General features: G+C 42.5%; 1 protein-coding gene across 1 annotated transcript; it reads left to right on the plus strand.

The window, feature by feature from the left end:
• The first annotated feature begins 4652 nt into the window (after positions 1-4652).
• On the plus strand, positions 4653-17932 carry slc24a6a (solute carrier family 24 member 6a). Its single transcript, XM_046293520.1, has 17 exons — positions 4653-5177; positions 5449-5562; positions 10768-10844; positions 11034-11108; positions 11508-11592; positions 11868-11971; positions 12067-12167; positions 12267-12320; positions 12797-12936; positions 13193-13356; positions 15176-15238; positions 15311-15461; positions 15801-15967; positions 16111-16225; positions 16518-16630; positions 16776-16841; positions 16976-17932. Exons 1-17 carry the CDS (start codon positions 5069-5071, stop codon positions 17084-17086), a joined length of 1809 nt encoding a protein of 602 aa, XP_046149476.1. The 5' UTR covers positions 4653-5068; the 3' UTR covers positions 17087-17932.
• The last annotated feature ends 750 nt before the right edge of the window (positions 17933-18682 follow it).

Here is an 18682-nt window from a genome sequence, read left to right on the forward strand (position 1 = left end):
GCGAAATGCTTGTGCTTCTAGTTCCGACAATGCAGTGATAACCAACAAGTAATCTAACTAACAATTCCAAAACTACTGTCTTATACACAGTGTAAGGGGATAAGGAACATGTACATAAGGATATATGAATGAGTGATGGTACAGAGCAGCATACAGTAGATGGTATCGAGTACAGTATATACATATGAGATGAGTGTGTAGACAAAGTAAACAAAGTGGCATAGTTAAAGTGGCTAGTGATTACCCATTGATGTACCGGGATTGGTAAACACTGTTGAAGTGTATAATTGTAATACATACATGCAGACACAGCATCATTCAAAGACTGGAGTTTGATACTCCTGGTATTGGATATGACTGAAAACGAATCTCAGACATTCATACCTGAACTGCACCTTTATTTGCAAATGTAGAGTACTTACTTGATCAGTGAATATATTAAATGTACAGACTACAATGTGGGGATCTCATGCATGGTAATAACTACATGTATATACAACTTGCAAATGTGGTTTCTACTGACAATTGAGATGTACAAACTATGGCATAAAGGGATGACAAGTGGATAAGAGGCAATCCGTAATTTCGATTAAGACATTAATGAGCAAGCTAAGATGGACGTAGTCATAACTATTTGTTCAGCCCTTTTGAAATGTACAGCGACAGAATTCAGAACATGGGCCGTTCTTACAGTGTGTTTCCTGTACACCAAGTCAGAACCGTAGAATAAATAAATGGGGCTTATAAGCAGACAATGAAAGCTCTTCCGATATTAGATGATTACATTTCTCAAAAACAGGTTATAGGCTATCTGCAGTGGCGATTTTAGCATGTAAATCTTGGTGGGGAAAACTCACCCATTTTTTTAGATGCATGCCATCAAAGACACTACACAACACAACACTAAACAATACATTACTTGCACCATAACGGTGAATAGCGGTGCCCACAAACTGTTAGGGCCTACATAAAGCTGTCCCAACAGCAGAGCTTTCTTTTCAGCACCATGGAATGAATCCTTACCACCGCTACACCATTATTTTATTTTTTATTTCACCTTTATTTAACCAGGTAGGCTAGATGAGAACTAGTTCTCATTTACAACTGCGACCTGGCCAAGATAAAGCAAAGTAGTTCGACATACAACATCATAGAGTTACACATGGAATAAACAAACATACAGTCAATAATATAGTAGAAAAAGTCTATATACAGTGTGTGCAAATGATGTAGGATAAAGGAGGTACGGCAATAAATAGGCCATGGTGGCGAAGTAATTACAATTTAGCAATTAAACACTGGAATGGTAGATGTGCAGAAGATGAATGTGCAAGTAGAGATACTGGGGTGCAAAGGAGCAAGATAAATAAACAAATATAGTATGGGGATGAGGTAGTTGGATGGGCTATTTACAGATCGGCTCTGTACACATGCAGTGATCTGTGAGCTGCTCTGACAGCTGGTGCTTAAAGCTAGTGAGGGAGATATGAGTCTCCAGCTTCAGGGATTTTTGCAGTTCGTTCCAGTCATTGGCAGCAGAGAACTGGAAGGAGAGGCGGCCAAAGGAAGAATTGGCTTTGGGGGTGACCAGTGAGATATACCTGCTGGAGAGCATGCTACGGGTGGGGGCTGCTATGGTGACCAGTGAGCTGAGATAAGGCGGGGCTTTACCTAGCAGAGACTTGTAGATGACCTGGAGCCAGTGGGTTTGGCGACGAGTATGAAGCAAGGGCCAGCCAACAAGAGCGTATAGGTCGCAGTGGTGGATAGTACATGGGGCTTTGGTGACAAAACGGATGGCACTGTGATAGACTGCATCCAATTGGTTGAGTAGAGCGTTGGAGGCTATTTTGTAAATGACATCGCCAAAGTCGAGGATCGTTAGGTTGGTCAGTTTTACAGGGTATGTTTGGCAGCATGAGTGAAAGATGCTTTGTTGCGAAATATGAAGCCGATTCTAGATTTAATTTTGGATTGGAGATGCTTAATGTGAGTCTGGAAGGAGAGTTTACAGTCTAACCAGACACCTTGTAGTTGTCCACATATTCTAAGTCAGAACTGTCCAGAGTAGTGATGCTGGACGGGCGGGCAGGTGTGGGCAGCGATCGGTTGAAGAGCATGCATTTAGTTTTACTTGCATTTAAGAGCAGTTGGAGGCCACAGAAGGAGTGTTGTATGGCATTAAAGCTTGTCTGGAGGTTAGTTAACACAGTCTCCAAAGAAGGGTCAGAGGTATAAAAGAATAGTGTCGTCTGCATAGAAGTGGATCAGAGAATCACCCGCAGCAAGAGCGACATCATTGATGTATACAGAGAAGAGAGTCGGCCCAAGAATTGAACCCTGTGGCCCCCCCATAGAGACTGCCAGACGTCCGGACAACAGGCCCTCCGATTTGACACACTGAACTCTATCAGAGAAGTAGTTGGTGAACCAACTTTTGAAATGTACAGCAACAGAATGCAGACGGCTAGCTTAGATTTTGAAAGTTTGATTTTCACATGATCAGTCCAATCAAAGCTACTGTAGATATAACGTGATTTTATGTCCTTTTATCTGTGGCCAATGACCTTGAGCCTTCTTGGATGGGCACTTCTAAAGTAACTCTAAGGCAGCACCCAAGGGGCTTGAATGTTTGAGCTCTACATTTACAGTCTGACCACACCACTCACGTCGCATGCGCGAGTGTTGCAAAATACATTTAGAAATCTATGTTACTGAATTATTGCACCCACACTGTTCCCGTGCGCCGACGAACTTCTGCGTTGCCAAGAGCTAAAATAGATATCAGTTCTATTTCTGACGCAGATCGTGCTGCAAGTCCTGCCTCTCCCATATCCTCATTGGTTTATAGAAGCAGGTACCCACGTGCCATCTCCTCATTGGTTATACCCACATGGGTGACTGAAAGACGAACGAGGTCAATGGTGGTAATGCACCTAATTTATGAAAGTTGCCAATCGCATTATAGAGTCAAGAGAAGAAAAAGCCTGGAAGGAAGAGAGATTACTTGAAACTACTTAGTTGACCATTTTATGTGTGGATTAATTGCCGAAGTTGAGGACCTTGTGCATTTCAGGTAAAATAACAACTCTAAACAATGTTTATATCCCAGGACAAATTAGCTAGCAACAGCAAGCTAGCTAAATAGGACAAATTAGCTAGCAAGTGTAAGCTAACTATCTAAATTGCTATAAATGTTTAATGCTTTTCGACCTGTCCCCAAATTAATATAATTAGTTCAGAGTTTGTTTTGATATTTTAACCTGCGTGTCGTGATCACGTTTGGTGTGGGGGGACAAAATAAATGTATGCATGTTGGTGCACGCGCGCAGCCAGTTTGTGTTCTGTGTTAGACTTGTTGGTGACGTAGTGTCTCCATGAGTGACAGATCACTGAGCCAATCATGCCGCAACACTCCGTATTTCCTGCTGGCTTGCCTCACCAGCACAGAAAGCACTGAGCTAGGCTGAAAAACTTGAATTTTGGAGCTACTTTACTCAAGAAACCAAAAAAAGAGACCATGTTATTAACTCAAAATATATATAATTGTTAGATTCTTTGCAAACTGATATATGACATGTATTAATGACAAAATAACATGCAAAACAGGCAAGCCTTATTTTTTGGCCCCACCTGCCCTGAATGACAGGTCGTGACTGGGTAGCTATTATTCAGAGCTTAAATTGCCAAAATTGAGTCACAGGAATCAGGATGAATAAAGCCAATACAACTGCCTGTTTTACAAATGGATGGGCAATCCTAAAATGCCATTGCAGGCTGACATGGTAGGCTGCACCCCATTAAGCACGGACCGACGCCAATGTCTTTTGGAGCTCTTTTCAGTCCCGTTAGGACAGACGTCTTTTTTTGTGTATTTTACAAACGGTAGGCCTACCACGTAGATGGACATTCCTAAAATGACATTTCCAGCTACACTGTAGGCTATACCACAATAAGCACAGAACGACACTGATGCCTTTTGGACATCTTTTTTTGGTGATGTCCAGACTGGAGGTCTTTTTTTGGTGATGTCCAGACTGGAGGTCTTTTTTTGGTGATGTCCAGACTGGAGGTCTTTTTTTGGTGATGTCCAGACTGGAGGTCTTTTTTTGGTGATGTCCAGACTGGAGGTCTTTTTTTGGTGCAGTCTGGACCAGCTTTGATTTCCACGTCCACAAACGTTTGTTTTTGGTCAGGACCAAATTTTGGCCCAAACAGACATCTATGAATGATATATTCTCAATTTTCACCTAGAACCGAAAATGTACTTGATTTCAACTTCCAGAAAAGTATTTAGACCTTTCATTCAGAACCTAAATTAAACCTAATTTCAACTTAATTTTGCTTACTGGGACTATTGTAGTTTTTTTTGTCTTGCCTAGGGAGCCAGTTACCCCCTAGTACCCTATTGGTCAGTGCTACTCCTGCAACAATTATTTTGTGCTCGTATATGTGGATGCATTTTCAGAAACATAAAATAATTATTTATTTATTGGAATTGTGTCTGTGTTGTGTGTCTTATATTATATTATTGATGACATAATGGCGTAACATAACATGCCTCATGTTGATAAATACATATTTAGTCCCTGAGACTGGAGCTCGCTCGTTGGTGCGCCCCACCCAATTGTCGTGCTCACTGATGGTGGCACCAAAAGCTCACGGTAAACACCCCTCGTGACGGAGTCATGAAGATACTGGAACAGACTGGGAGCGAAGGAGACATGATGGGAGGAGTGTGAAATTCTGGAAATAGCACAGACTTGCGACGATGTGACGCTTAAAACCATAAGCTAGTGTGTGCGAGACGAATTATTTATCAAAAAGCCCATCGCCTGTTTCCTCGGTTCAGTGGAGGAACGGACGGATGCCCGCTGAAGATGCTGCGCTTCTGAAGACAGAGAGTGGGAAAGAATGGGTGCAGGGATGCTGACAATACAAATCCATAGCTGCACGTGAAGAACTAGCTTTCCCTGAGAGTGCATTCCACCTGATCATCTGATATAAAGCGGAGAACCGACGCTGCGATGGTGACCGACATGTTCTGAGCTGAGGGAACAGCGGCGAGATGAAGGCGGCGGTGAGACCTAAGCGCATGCGGCTTTTCTGGCGACTCGGTGTCTGTGGAGTCGGGATGATCACCGCCACCTGGCTCATGCAGCTCCTAGACGTAACAGGTGCGTTTCCCCCAGAGTCGCGTTATTTATTTCATTCATACATAAAATATCAGTGGTTTATTCAATTATCACACCTGTTTCATTATTAAATTCTTATTATTTTAAAATGTTTTATTTAACTAGGCAAGACAGTTAAAGAACAAATGCTTATTTACAATGACGGCCTACCCCGGCCTCCCCTAAAAACAATGTGATCGCTTTTTATAAACACATAATATTAAAATAGGCTAATATATTTTAGGAAATAATTTATGCTGCTCCATCCTAACAGACTCTCCAAGCCCCAGTGATGTTGTTGGTGACTTCCCGTGGTCCAAGAGAAAACTAATGCAGGAGAGAGAAGAGGAGAACCACACCTCTTACACTCCTACAACACCCAGAGCTGGTGCACAAGTGTTTTTGTTTGTTCCTATACTCTTGGATCATTAGTGACTTGTCTTTCTACCTGTGCATGACTCTTCTGCTTCCCATTCACTCATCCAGTGTTTCTAGCCTATCTGTCAATCTCTCTGGCGGTCTCTCATAATTTCTTTAAAGCCAGACTCAGTAAGTCGCAAATAAAATGTTTGTTTTTTTCTTCAGGTTTAATATATCTTGAAATGTATTGATGAAAGATGAATTTGCCATTTGGATCACTTCAAAGTGACACAAATGAAGGTTTTACGAATTATAACTCCAGCAGTTTTATTAACAAATTGCAGGTCAGATTTCTCCAGGAAATCTGGCATAGGCATAGGCCTAGTGATAATTTCTATCGCACATGTTCTAAATGTCTCTCTGATCCCACCACGACTACAGCAACACATCAACACTAAATATCTAGCTACACTACATGACCAAAAGTATGTGGACACCTGCTTGTCGAACATCTCTTTCCAAAATCACAGGTGTTAATACAAATGGGGGACACCTTTGTAGTTATAACAGCCTCCACTCTTCTGGGAAGGCTTTCCACTAGATGTTGGAACATTGCTGCGTGGACTTGCTTCTATTTAACCACAAGAGCATTAGTGAGGTCGGGTACTGATATTGGGCAATTAGGCCTGGCTCACAGTCGCCGTTCCAATTCATTCCATAGGTGTTCGATGGAGTTGAGGTCAGGGCTCTGTGCATGCCAGTCAAGTTCTTTCACACCGATCTCGACAAACCATTTCTGCATGGACCTCGCTTTGTGCACAGCGACATTGTCATGCTGAAACAGGAAAGGGCCTTCCCCAAACTGTTGTGACAAAGTTAGAAGCATAGAATCGTCTAGAATGTCATTGTATGCTGTAACGTTAAGATTCACTGGAACTAAAGGGCCTAGCCTGAACCATGAAAAGTAGCACCAGACCATTATTCCTCCTCCACCAAACTTTACAGTTGGCGCTATGCATTGGGACAGTTAGCATTCTTCTGGCATTCGCCAAACTCAGAATCGTCCATTGGACTGCCAGATGGTGAAGCGTGATTCATCACTCCAGAGAATGCATTTCCACTGCTCCAGAGCTTTACACCACCCCAGCCGACAATTAGGCTTCTGTGCAGCTGTTCAGCCATGGAAACCCTTTCATGAAGCTCCTGACGAACAGTTATTGTGCTGATTTTGCTTCCAGAGGAAGTTTGGAATGCAGTAGTGAGTGTTACAACCGAGGACATACTATTTTTACACGCTACATGCTTCAGCACTCGGCATTCAACCACTTCTCGGGTGAGCTATTGTAGCTCCCGAGTGGCGCAGTGGCCCAAGGCACTGCATCTCAGTGCAATTGGTGTCACTACAGTACCTGGTTTGAATCCAGGCTGTATCACGTCTGGCTGAGATTGGGAGTCCCATAGGCTGTCAATGTAAATAAGAATTTGTTCTTAATTGACTTGCCTAGGTAAATAAAGGTTAGAAAGCTCCTAGATGTTTTCTCTTCACAATAACAGCATTTACAGTTGACCGTGGCAGCACTAGCTGGGCAGAAATTTGATCAACTGACCTGTTGAAAAGGTGGCATCCTATGACGTTGAAAGGTTCTGAGCTTCTGTAAGGCCATTCTACTGCCAGTGTTTGTCTATGGAGATTTCATGGCCGTGTGTTTGATTTTATACACCTGTTGCTGACATAGCCGAATCCACTCATTTGAAAGGATGTATAATAATATAATATATGCCATTTAGCAGACGCTTTTATCCAAAGCGACTTACAGTCATGTGTGCATACATTCTACGTATGGGTGGTCCCGGGGATCGAACCCACTACCCCGGCGTTACAAGCGCCATGCTCTACCAACAGAGCTACAGAAGGACCACTATGTCCACATAGTGTATGTCTCTCTTAATACAAACGAGACTCATAAAAGAGAGTTGAGTGATACAGAATCAACGTGTAATTTAGCAGAAAAATGCATGTTGTAACGGTTAATATTATTGGCTCCTGGCTGTCAGTCCGTCTGTGCTACAGTTGATGATATGCAATACCGCAGATTTGAAAACACTGGTCGGTCTGTCATTACAAAGTTACTTTGATGTTGCTAGTTTGAGTTTGAATGAACTGGAATTGTTGCCGATTTTCATTCATCGAGGGATTGAGAATATTTTCCTAGTGCAACACTTGCTAGTTGGAACATATTTCAGACTTCTCAGCACGAGCAATGCTAGCAGAATGCTGGACACTAATCACTAATGCCAGCTCTGCCTACTGGTAAGTGAAGCAAGTCAGCTAGCTAATTTAGCTGACTAGCAAATGGATAGATACACCCACGTTTTGCTTGCAAATGTGCATAGCTTACGGGTGGGTGATTAGTCTCCAGCCAAATAAATGTTCATGCAGTTGCTAGTTGGCTAATTGTTTTTTTTTCTTCTTGGATGTGGGGTTTACTATTGCAACCCTATAGTTGCTATGGGTCAAGCAGATTTTTTACATTTAACTTGGCAAGTCAGTTAAGAACACATTTTTTATTTATAATGACGGCCAAACCCGGACGACGCTGAGCTTTATGGGACTCGGCCGGATGTGATACAGCCTGAATTCAAACCAGGGACTGTAGTAATGCAGTGCCTTAGACCGCTGCGTTACTCGGGAGCCCAGATAACACCGCTAATGTTGCTCCGCATTAGGCGGCCTATGTTGTTGAACTTGTTTATGTAAATTAAAATGTCATTTTACTGCTGTAACGTTCATAGCTGACTCAACTTGAAGATTTGTATTTGTTGTGCAGTAGAGTAACCTACATGCTTGTAGGCTACAAGCAAACGAGAACACCAGCTGTCTGATACTGACAGATCAACGGATGGCTTGCCCAGTGGCCGCTTGAGAATTATGTTTTGCCTGGGTTTGTTTTGACTCCCCGACAGTTTGATATTTCATAATCACAAATGACGTAAATTATACTTACTGAGTCTGGCTGGGGTTTACTGGGGTTCAAACTGATGCCTAAACCCTCATTAATACGCCTTTGAGGTCCGTGTTGCTAGGCAACTAAATGCTAAATTCTAGAACTGTTAGCAGAGTGTATTCTGAGCTTTTTTTAAATGCTGCCCTGTTAGTATCGCCCACTTTTCTTGTCACGTCTGGTGTGTGTGTGTGTGCGTGCTTAAGTTAGTGTGTGTGTAGCATGTGCGTAGGCCAATGTGAATGAGTTTAGGGTCCAGGCCAAGGGGTCTGAGGTAGGTTGCATACAGTGCATTTGGGAAAGTATTCAGACCCCTTGACTTTTTCCACATGTTGTTATGTTACAGCCTGATTCTAAAATGTATTAAATGGTTTTTACCCCCTCAATCTACAGACAATACCCCCATACTGTCAACCCCCCCCCCATATTTACACAAGTATTCAGACCCTTTACTCAGTAATTTGCTGAAGCACATTTGGCAGCGATTACAGCCTCGAGGCTTGTTTGGGTATGATGCTACAAGCTTGGCACATCTGTATTTGGAGAGTTTCTCCCATTCTTCTCTGCAGACCCTCTCAAGCTCTGTCAGGTTGGATGGGGAACGTCGCTGCACAGCTATTTTCAGGTCTCTCTAGAGATGTTTGATTGAACTCAAGTCCGAGCTCTGGCTGGGCCACTCAAGGACATTGACAGACTTGTCCCGAAGCCACTCTTGCGTTGTATTGGCTGTGTGCTTAGGCTCATTGTCCTGTTGGAAGGTGAACCCCCCCCAGTCTGAGGACCTGAGCGCTCTGTAGCAGGTTTTCATCAAGGGTCTCTGTACTTTGCTCTGTTCATCTTTCCCTCAATCCTGACTAGTCTCCCAGTCCCTACCGCTGAAAAGCATCCCCACAGCATGATACTGCCACCACCATGATTCACCGTAGGGATGGTGCCAGGTTTTCTCCAGACGTGAAACTTGGCATTCAGGCCAAAGAGTTGAATCTTGGTTTAATCAGACCAGATAATCTTGTTTATCATGGTTTGAGATTCTTTAGGTGCCCTTTGTATAAATTCTTATACACGATATTGGGCCCAGCCTCTGGAACTTTGGTTTTCCTAGATATGGCTACTGACGTGATTCCTTATTCTATACACCAGAGAAGTATTTTAGTTCTACATCATGGAAATCTATCTGAGCATTGGCCAACGTTTTGTCCTGCTGAACGCTGCCTAGGATCAAGGTCGTAGAATACTCACCAATTAAGGAGGTGAAGAGCTCAGGGGCAAACTCCGAGCAGTCTGTCATGTGCCTTTTACTGAAGAGTGGCTTCCTTCTCGCCACTCTACCATAAAGGCCTGATTGGTGGAGGGCTGCAGAGATGGTGGTCCTTATGGAAGTTACCCCCATCTACAAAGAGGAACTCTGGAGCTCTGTCAGAGTGACCATCAGGTTCTTGGTCATCTTCTCCCCCGTTTGCTCAGTTTGGCCGGGTGGCCAGCTCTAGGAAGAGTCTTGATGGTTACAAACTTCTTTCATTTAAGAATGAAGGAGGCCACTGTGTTCTTGGAGACCTTAAATGCTGTTTTGGTACCCTTCCCCAGATCTGTGTCTCGACACAATCCTGTCTCTGAGCTCTACGGACTATTCCTTCGACCTCATGGCTTGGATTTTGTTCTGACATGCACTTTCAACTCTGGGACCTTACATAGACAGGTGTGTGCCTTTCCAAATCATGTCCAATCAATTGAATTTACCACAGGTGAACTCCAAGTTGTAGAACCATCTCAAGGATGATCAATGGAAACAGGATGCACCTGAGCTCAATTTCGGTTCTCATAGCAAAAGGTCTGAATACTTATGTAAATAAGGTATTTCTGTTTTACATTTTTAATACATTTACAAACATTTCTAAAAACCTGTTTTTGCTTTGTCATTATGGGGTATTGTGTGTAGATTGATGAGGACAAAAAATAATTTAATCCATTTTAGAATAAGGCTGTAACGTCACAAAATGTGGAAAAAGTCAAGGGGTCTGAACTTTCCGAATGCACTGTATATCCTAAAGAGTCCACTTAAACCAGGAACTGTGTGGCTGTTGCTAGGGGATGATATGGAACACTCACATGGTCACATGATCTCAAATCTCAAGAACTGCTAGAGTTTTGGAGCGCAACAAACTGTCTTATTTCCTTGATTTGGAACCCTTCTTCAGAAAACACACTCAATCCCCTCTCTCCCTCTCTTTCAGCAATCCACGAGTTTCCAGCAGATATTTTCTCTCCAGAGCAAAGGAGAAAAGGAGCAGTTCTTCTCCATGCAGTCTGTGTAAGTGGCCCACCATGTAATTAGAAATTAGAATGCATATAGAGTCATTTAACAGGATCTCTATGTAGCTTACTGCGTTGTTTAACAATGCTTTCATAGTACACCATTCTACTGTAACAGTACCCCAACAATCACCATGTCATCCAACTCAGTCCACAGACAGGCTGTTTCTTCTCCTGTGTTTTCTAGGCGATCTACATGTTCTATGCCCTGGCTATAGTCTGTGATGTCTATTTTGTTCCATCACTGGAGAAGATATCAGAGGTGACAATAAAAACACCTTCCCACTTCTGTTGGTTTCTTTGCAGGTTGACATTTATTGTCATGAGTCTTGCCCTAGAGGCAGAACTGAACCATTTCTGCTAGATGGGCCAACTGCAAAGTCAAAATGGGCTATATTGTAAAAATATTTGCTTTTTGGTCTTATTTTAAGGTTCGGGTTAGCAGTGTGTTTAAGGTTAGGGTCAAGTGTTGGGTTAGGTTTAATGACTTTGTGGCTGTGCCAGCTCGTGACCACTCTGCATGGCTACATCTAGTATATGTTATCTCAATAAATGCCAGCCTGCAGTTTGTTTCCCTCGTTACTTTTTGATTGCCTCTTCACTGTTTGACATTTGTTTTAATTAAAAAGCCTCTTTGTTTATCCATTAACCTCTTTTCTAGAATCTTCAACTCAGTGAGGATGTTGCCGGGGCAACATTCATGGCGGCTGGGAGCTCCGCCCCTGAGCTCTTCACCTCTTTAATTGGTCAGTATTCTACATCCTTGATCCTGGGCCGCGTTCAGCAGGACAAACCGTTGGCCAACGTTCAGATAGAAATATATGATGTAGAACAAACATACTTCTCTGGTATATAGAATAAGGAATCATGTCAGCTCTAGTCATGGGATATCTATCTGCAAAGTTCCACAACGTTTTTGTTCTGAACATAGCCCAGGTCACCAGAAGGGGCCTGCAAATGCATACCAATTGGACTGATTGGATCAATATGCACTGCTGTTGACCTCCTCTTGTTCTCCCAGGTGTCTTTATCACGAAAGGTGACCTGGGGGTAGGCACCATTGTGGGATCGGCTGTCTTCAACATCCTCGTCATCATCGGCATTTGTGGGATCTTTGCCGGACAGGTTACTCAACTTTTTTAAGACAGGTGAAAGCAATATGGTAGGATTTCGATTTAGACAGGCAGTGTTGTTCAGTAGTATGTTGTGTTCTCTCTCAGCCTATCTCGCTGAGCTGGTGGCCGCTGCTTCGGGATTCTCTCTACTACATCCTGTCTATATTGATGCTGATTGTGGTGATCTATGATGACAAAGTGATTTGGTAAGGACATTGGACAATTAACAAGACTGGGTTCTCTACATATTTATAACTCAGTGATAGATATAGATTGTGCTTTTAAACAGTTTTTCTCTGTTGTAGGTGGGAGACCATCATACTGATCTCCATGTATCTAGTCTACATTATCATCATGAAGTGAGTAACTGACTACATTATCATCATAGGGTAGGTTACTGACTATGTTATCACCATGAAGTAACTGGCTACATTATCATCGTGGAGTGAGTAACTGGCTACATTATCACCATGAAGGGAGTTACTGGCTGCATTATCACCATGAGCTGAGTTACTGACTACATTATTATCATGAAGTGAGTAACTGACTACATTATTGTTGTGGGGTAGGTTACTGACTACATTATCATCATGGGGTAGGTTACTGACTACATTATCATCATGGGGTAGGTTACTGACTACATTATCATAATGGGGTAGGTTACTGACTACATTATCATAATGGGGTAGGTTACTGACTTTGTCTGTGCCTCTTATAGTTTACTATTTGTTCAGTTCCCCTTCTTACCCCACAACATTTTACTTCAGATAAGCACAAGCAAGGTATCTATTCAGGACAGATGTTAGTTGCTATACTGTGTGTGTGTTTTGTGTAGGTTCAACAGACCCCTGTCAGGCTGGGTGGAGAGGCACTGTGGTCGAGGGGGCCAGCCCTGCTTCAGTACCTTGAGACGGACCACTGCAGTGGGGCATGGGGGAGTCGACTGTGACACAGACATGGTGCTGCTGAAGAGAGGTCGGTTTGTGTCTCTACCACTGATTGTTTGTGTGTGTGTACACACACACTTATATCCACATTGCTTCAAATTGTTTTCAATCAAATGGAACATATCCCCTTGGATCATGATTCTAAAATAGACAGACATAAAGTAGCTCTCAGTTGAAAACCTACTTTTGCTCACCTCTTCCCTCTCTCCTTTCTCCTCCTCTCTCTCTTCTCCCTATCTCCTCCTCCCTCTTCTCCACCTCCTCCTCCATCATCTCTCTCTCAGATTCGTGTGCAGGGCAGGAGACTGCAGTAGTGATGGTGGATGAGTTGATGAGTCTGCACCCTCACCAGCTGAGCTTCTCTGAGGCAAGCCTCCATCTCCTGATCACCCCACATTTCCCCCCCTACACACGCCTCCGCATGGCAGGACGCATGGTCATCAATGAGGTACACAGGACACATGAGCACACACCACACACACAGCAGTATGTCTCCACACCTTAGCATGGAAAGATGCATGGTTATTATAAAAGTTATTATAGAAGTGCAAAGAACACACACATGTAGGGCTGTTGCGGTGTCCGTATTACCGCCACACCAGCGGTCACGAGTAATGAAGGCTGTCAAATTCCATGTGACCGTTTAGTCACGGTAATTAGGCTTTTCCAAGCTCTGCTGGTCATTAGTAGCCTACCAAACTTGCTAACTGCCTGGTACTCAGCACTCTCTTGTCCCTCTAATCACTCTGACATCAATGCGAATATAATCAAAAATATAATTAAACACTTCATGAGCTCATGTTGCACATCATTTTTATAGGTGAGAAAACAGAGTGATGGCCTCTATTAAAAAGAGGAGGATCCCATCTGCTTTCTATAGGCTAGGTCTACTATATTTATTTCTCAACTTTCCTAATATTTAGCTAATATTAAGCACATTGGTTCTCTTTACAACAGAAGTATAGCCTACCTGCTGGCATGAAAATGAATATCAGGAAAAGTGTCCTCTATTTGCTATTTAAGTGCAGAGATGACATGTATTTTTCCGCTGCCCCTGTTACGAGACAGGTGCATGATAATGGTCCATTCGTACACGTATATGTAAAGACAAAAATAATATCAATGATAGTCTGATGGGTGACCATATTAGCTTATCACTTGTCAATTACATATCACTTGTGATGCCCATCTTAAGGCAAGAAAAAATGCCTTTATTGAGTCAGTCACACACCTCATGTAGCCTAGCCCATAGGTCTATATGTTTTGATAAGATTTGTATCACAACTAAAGTGGCCAAAAACACATTTAACATTAAGCACATTAATCCACTTTACAAAGGGTGTAAAGCCTAACTGGCACACATACTGTACACATGGCCTGAGTTTCAAGAAGATCATTTTCACCATAAAAATGCACCTTTCTAAAAGCATTACATGCATAATCACATTTGTGGTCACTTTTGATAATGGTGTTTTCCACTAATGGAACATTCATTGTGAATGAGAGACTAAATGAAGCATATCGGAGGACCTATTTCTTTGTTAACCGCTCAACACATAATAGCTGCATGTGCACATTCCCTCAAATCATTTGGATAAAATATCCTTTCTATTTTATTCAGCTTTGTTCTATTGTATTCTTCATACTATAAAATAATGACACAGAATTCCAGGCAAATTTTGTCTGCTAAATGAACTAGTGTAGCCCACAGCCATATGCCATAGCAACATCAGGACCTAACATAAGGACAACTCAGAGTATGTTATTCTGTTCTTCTGAAATAGACTACATTTTCTTCATATCATGTTTCTTTAGACCTGTCTAAAATAAATAATGGATTTATTGTTATGGTGTTGGCTATATTCCATGGATTTATTAGACTTTTAAAATGTAGATGTTCCAAAGGTCTGCATCAGTGGCTTGTAGGCTATATGTGGAAGCCAGGAGATGCTAAATGTGTTTATGTTAATTAACTGTAAATTACCATGAGACTGACACTTATTTGCTTGACCATCACCGCCACAGCCCTCCTACACACATGCATTGCATATTTCCTAACTCTCCCATGCCTTTGCTTTTGCCGGATGCACGATTACAAAGCACAAACACAGACCCACTATGCTTGTTTCATCCCTTTTATTCTGTTCTGGCTGAATGCTGAAAGCCAACATTGTACTGCTGGATGTTTTCCTGCTCGAGTTGTGACATACTCTAACAAATAAAAACTGTAAATGTATAAAGTTTGTCTCTTACCTTCTCACTCACAGAGACAGAGGTTGAGCCGGGTTCGGGGCCAGGAGGAGAACGATGGGGAGGAGGGGGGAGATGGGGCCACATGGGGAATAGGGGACAGTGGGGCAGTGGAGGAGAGGGGAGATGGGGGGGCATCATGGGCAATAGAGAACGGTGGAGCGGGGGACAGTGAAAGGCAGCCACTGGAGGGGGACGGAGACAGGGATGGGGGGACGGAGGGGAACACAGAGGGGTTACAGCCTGAAGAGGAGGAGCTAGAGGAAGAAGAGGAGGTCTCCTTCAGTCCCTTCATAGTGCCAGGTGAGCGTAACCTTACAAACACATTTACAAACAAGGAACCTGTTGCTATATTCTGATGATATTGCGCCTGGTTCCTCTCAAGGTTTCTTGCTGCTGCTTTTTGCTCTTTGTAGATCGAGGTCAGGTTACTGTAAAGCTCTTCATAGATTGAGGTCAGGTTACTGTAAAGCTCTTCGTAGATTGAGGTCAGGTTACTGTAAAGCTCTTCGTAGATTGAGGTCAGGTTACTGTAAAGCTCTTCGTAGATTGAGGTCAGGTTACTGTAAAGCTCTTTGTGACTACTCTTGCACTTTGTGATTGATGATTTAAAAACCAAGGTGCTGCTCCCTCCATCCTCAGGAGGGCACTGTGAGCGTGTGCGCTGGCTGGTGTCATGGCCTCTGTGCCTGCTGCTCTGCTGCACTGTACCAAACTGTGTCCTGCCTCGCTGGAGCCGCTGGTACCTCCTGACCTTCCTGGCCTCCACACTCTGGATCGCAGTCTTCTCCTACCTCATGGTCTGGATGGTATGACTACAGATCACACATACACAAGCTCACACATAAAAACAAACACATGTTCCTACACCTACAAATGGGATTTGATCATGTTGATAAGAATGTAACAGCTTTATAATAACCCTGTCACCAAATGCCCTCTATGCTCCCAGGTGACCATTATCAGTTACACGCTGGGCATCCCTGAGGTGGTGATGGGCATCACCTTCCTGGCAGCTGGCACCAGCGTACCGGACTGTATGGCCAGCCTGATCGTCGCACGACAAGGTAGTCAAATTCTAATTAATCTGTGTGTGTTGTGACGTTAACCTTTTTTGTTTGTTTTGTACGGTATGAAGGACATGCCTTTCTAACAGTAGGCCTGGTTTTGACTGGTGTGTGTGTGTGTGTGTGTGTGTGTGTGTGTGTGTGTGTGTGTGTGTGTGTGTGTGTGTGTGTGTGTGTGTGTGTGTGTGTGTGTGTGTGTGTGTGTGTGTGTGTGTGTGTGTGTGTGTGTGTGTGTTGTAGGTATGGCTCTCTAACAGTAGGCCTTGTTTTGACGTGTGTGTGTGTATTGTAGGTATGGGGGATATGGCTGTCTCTAACTCCATTGGCAGTAATATCTTCGATGTGCTTCTGGGACTTGGGTTCCCTTGGTTCCTGCGCACTCTGGTGGTCGACTACGGATCAGTGGTAGGGACAGAATTTTTTTGTGTGTTGATTCGTTTCTGTGTGGCTCTGGTTGACAAATGTTCATCAACCAAAAAGCTAGGTATTGTGTCTTTGAGGTTTCCAGATGTGCATCTACATAAAGAGGATGTGTTTTTATGGTTGGCAGGTGTATATCAACAGTAAAGGCCTGGTCTATTCAGTTGTTCTGCTGTTGGGTTCAGTGTTCCTCACTGTGAGTATCACTGTAATATCTTTTAAAGTTATGTGCATAACCATATCTGACTGTATATAGTACTTTTCTGCTGCTCTAATCTTCTGTCCACCTCTCACTTCTTTCTCCATTTCTCTCTATCACTCTCTCTGCAGGTCCTGAGTGTTCATCTGAACCGTTGGTGGTTGGACCGCAGACTGGGTCTCTGTCTCATGATGCTCTATGTCATCTTCCTACTCTGCTCGGTCGGCTTCCAGCGACTGTAGGCCAGGTTCCCAGACATTTTAGTATGATTATTATGATACTATTTGATGTGATGTTTTCACTTGTTGACATTATTTATCAGTTGTATGTGTACGGGTATTTAGTTACGGTTCATTTGCATTTGACATTTATGAATATTGTTATTGATGGGAAACCTCACATTTTATCTTTGAATAATGTTTCAAACTGGATCTTTTACATAGTTTTATACAGAGCAACGTGTGATATCCGAAGATGATCAGTCGAGAACATCCACTTCAAACAATGAATTTATAATGTATTGAATTTCTATCTACAGTTTAGTTACTTGATGACAATGATTAATCATATTCTTTAGAGTGAAAGTGTTAAAAGGCCCAGTGCAGTCAAACTTGATTTTCCTGTTTTTATATATATTTTTACACTGCGTTTGGAATAATACATTTCAACAGTATGATAATGCCCTTTTTAGTGTAAGAGGTGTTTGAAAAGACAGTGGGATGGAGTTTTGGCCTGCCTGGTAAATTACTTAAGACCTATTACAAAGAGTTCCAAACCTATTTTTGACCATTGTTTTAAATGAAAATCATTAAGGTACTTAATTGTTACCCAGAAATGATTTGATATTGAGATAAAAACAATGCATTGGACCTTTTAAGACCCAATATTGTATTGCTTGTAGGAGTGCCACAGCAGTAACCATACTCTGCTAATCATATATAATTGTATGCTTGTAGGATGACTCATGTATGTAGACTGAACAAAAATATAAACACATGTAAAGTGTTGGTTCCATGTTTCACGAGCTGAAATAAGAGCCCAGTAATGTTCCATATGCACAAAAAGCTTATTTCTCTCAAATTGTTTATCCCTGTTAGTGAGCATTTTAGCCAAGATAATCCATCCACCTGACAAGTGTGGCACATCAAGAAGCTGATTAAACACAAGGCCACTAAAATGTGCAGTTGTCACAACACAATGCCACAGATGTCTCTAGTTTTGATGGAGTGCAATTGGCATGTTGAATGCCCAGAGAATTGGATGTTCATTTCTCTACTACAAGCAGTCTCCGTCATTTTAGAGAATTTGTCAGTATATCAGTCAGGCCTCAAAACCACACTAAGGTATTTTGCTGATGTCAATGTTGTGAACAGTGCGCTGTGGTGGCAGTGGGGTTATGGTATGGGCAGACATGAGCTACGGACAATTTGAATGCATAAAAATACCGTGATGAGATCCTAAATCCCATTGAGGCCCATTTTTTTTTTAAAGGCATCTGTGACCAGCAGATACATGTCTATTTCCGGTCACGTGAAGTCCATAGATCACGGCCTAATTTATTTAAATTGACTAGTTTCCTCATATGAACTAACCCAGTAAAATCTTTGAAATTGTTGCATGTTGCATTTGTGTTTAGCATGTTTTATTCACTCACTGTTGGACTGATAATTGCACTGTTTTCATTGCTGTAAATACTTCAGAGCATTGTTTCTGTTTAGAGAATGAGTGAGTGCAATAAATACCACAGTCTGTGCAATAATTCCTTTTGCAGTCTCCCTCCTTTAAATGTACCCCTCCCTGAGTTTCTTGTAAGTTATGGAGGTACCTATTGCTGAAGT

This window comes from Oncorhynchus gorbuscha, linkage group LG13, assembly GCF_021184085.1.
Source record: "Oncorhynchus gorbuscha isolate QuinsamMale2020 ecotype Even-year linkage group LG13, OgorEven_v1.0, whole genome shotgun sequence".
NCBI classification, from domain to species: Eukaryota; Metazoa; Chordata; class Actinopteri; order Salmoniformes; family Salmonidae; genus Oncorhynchus; species Oncorhynchus gorbuscha.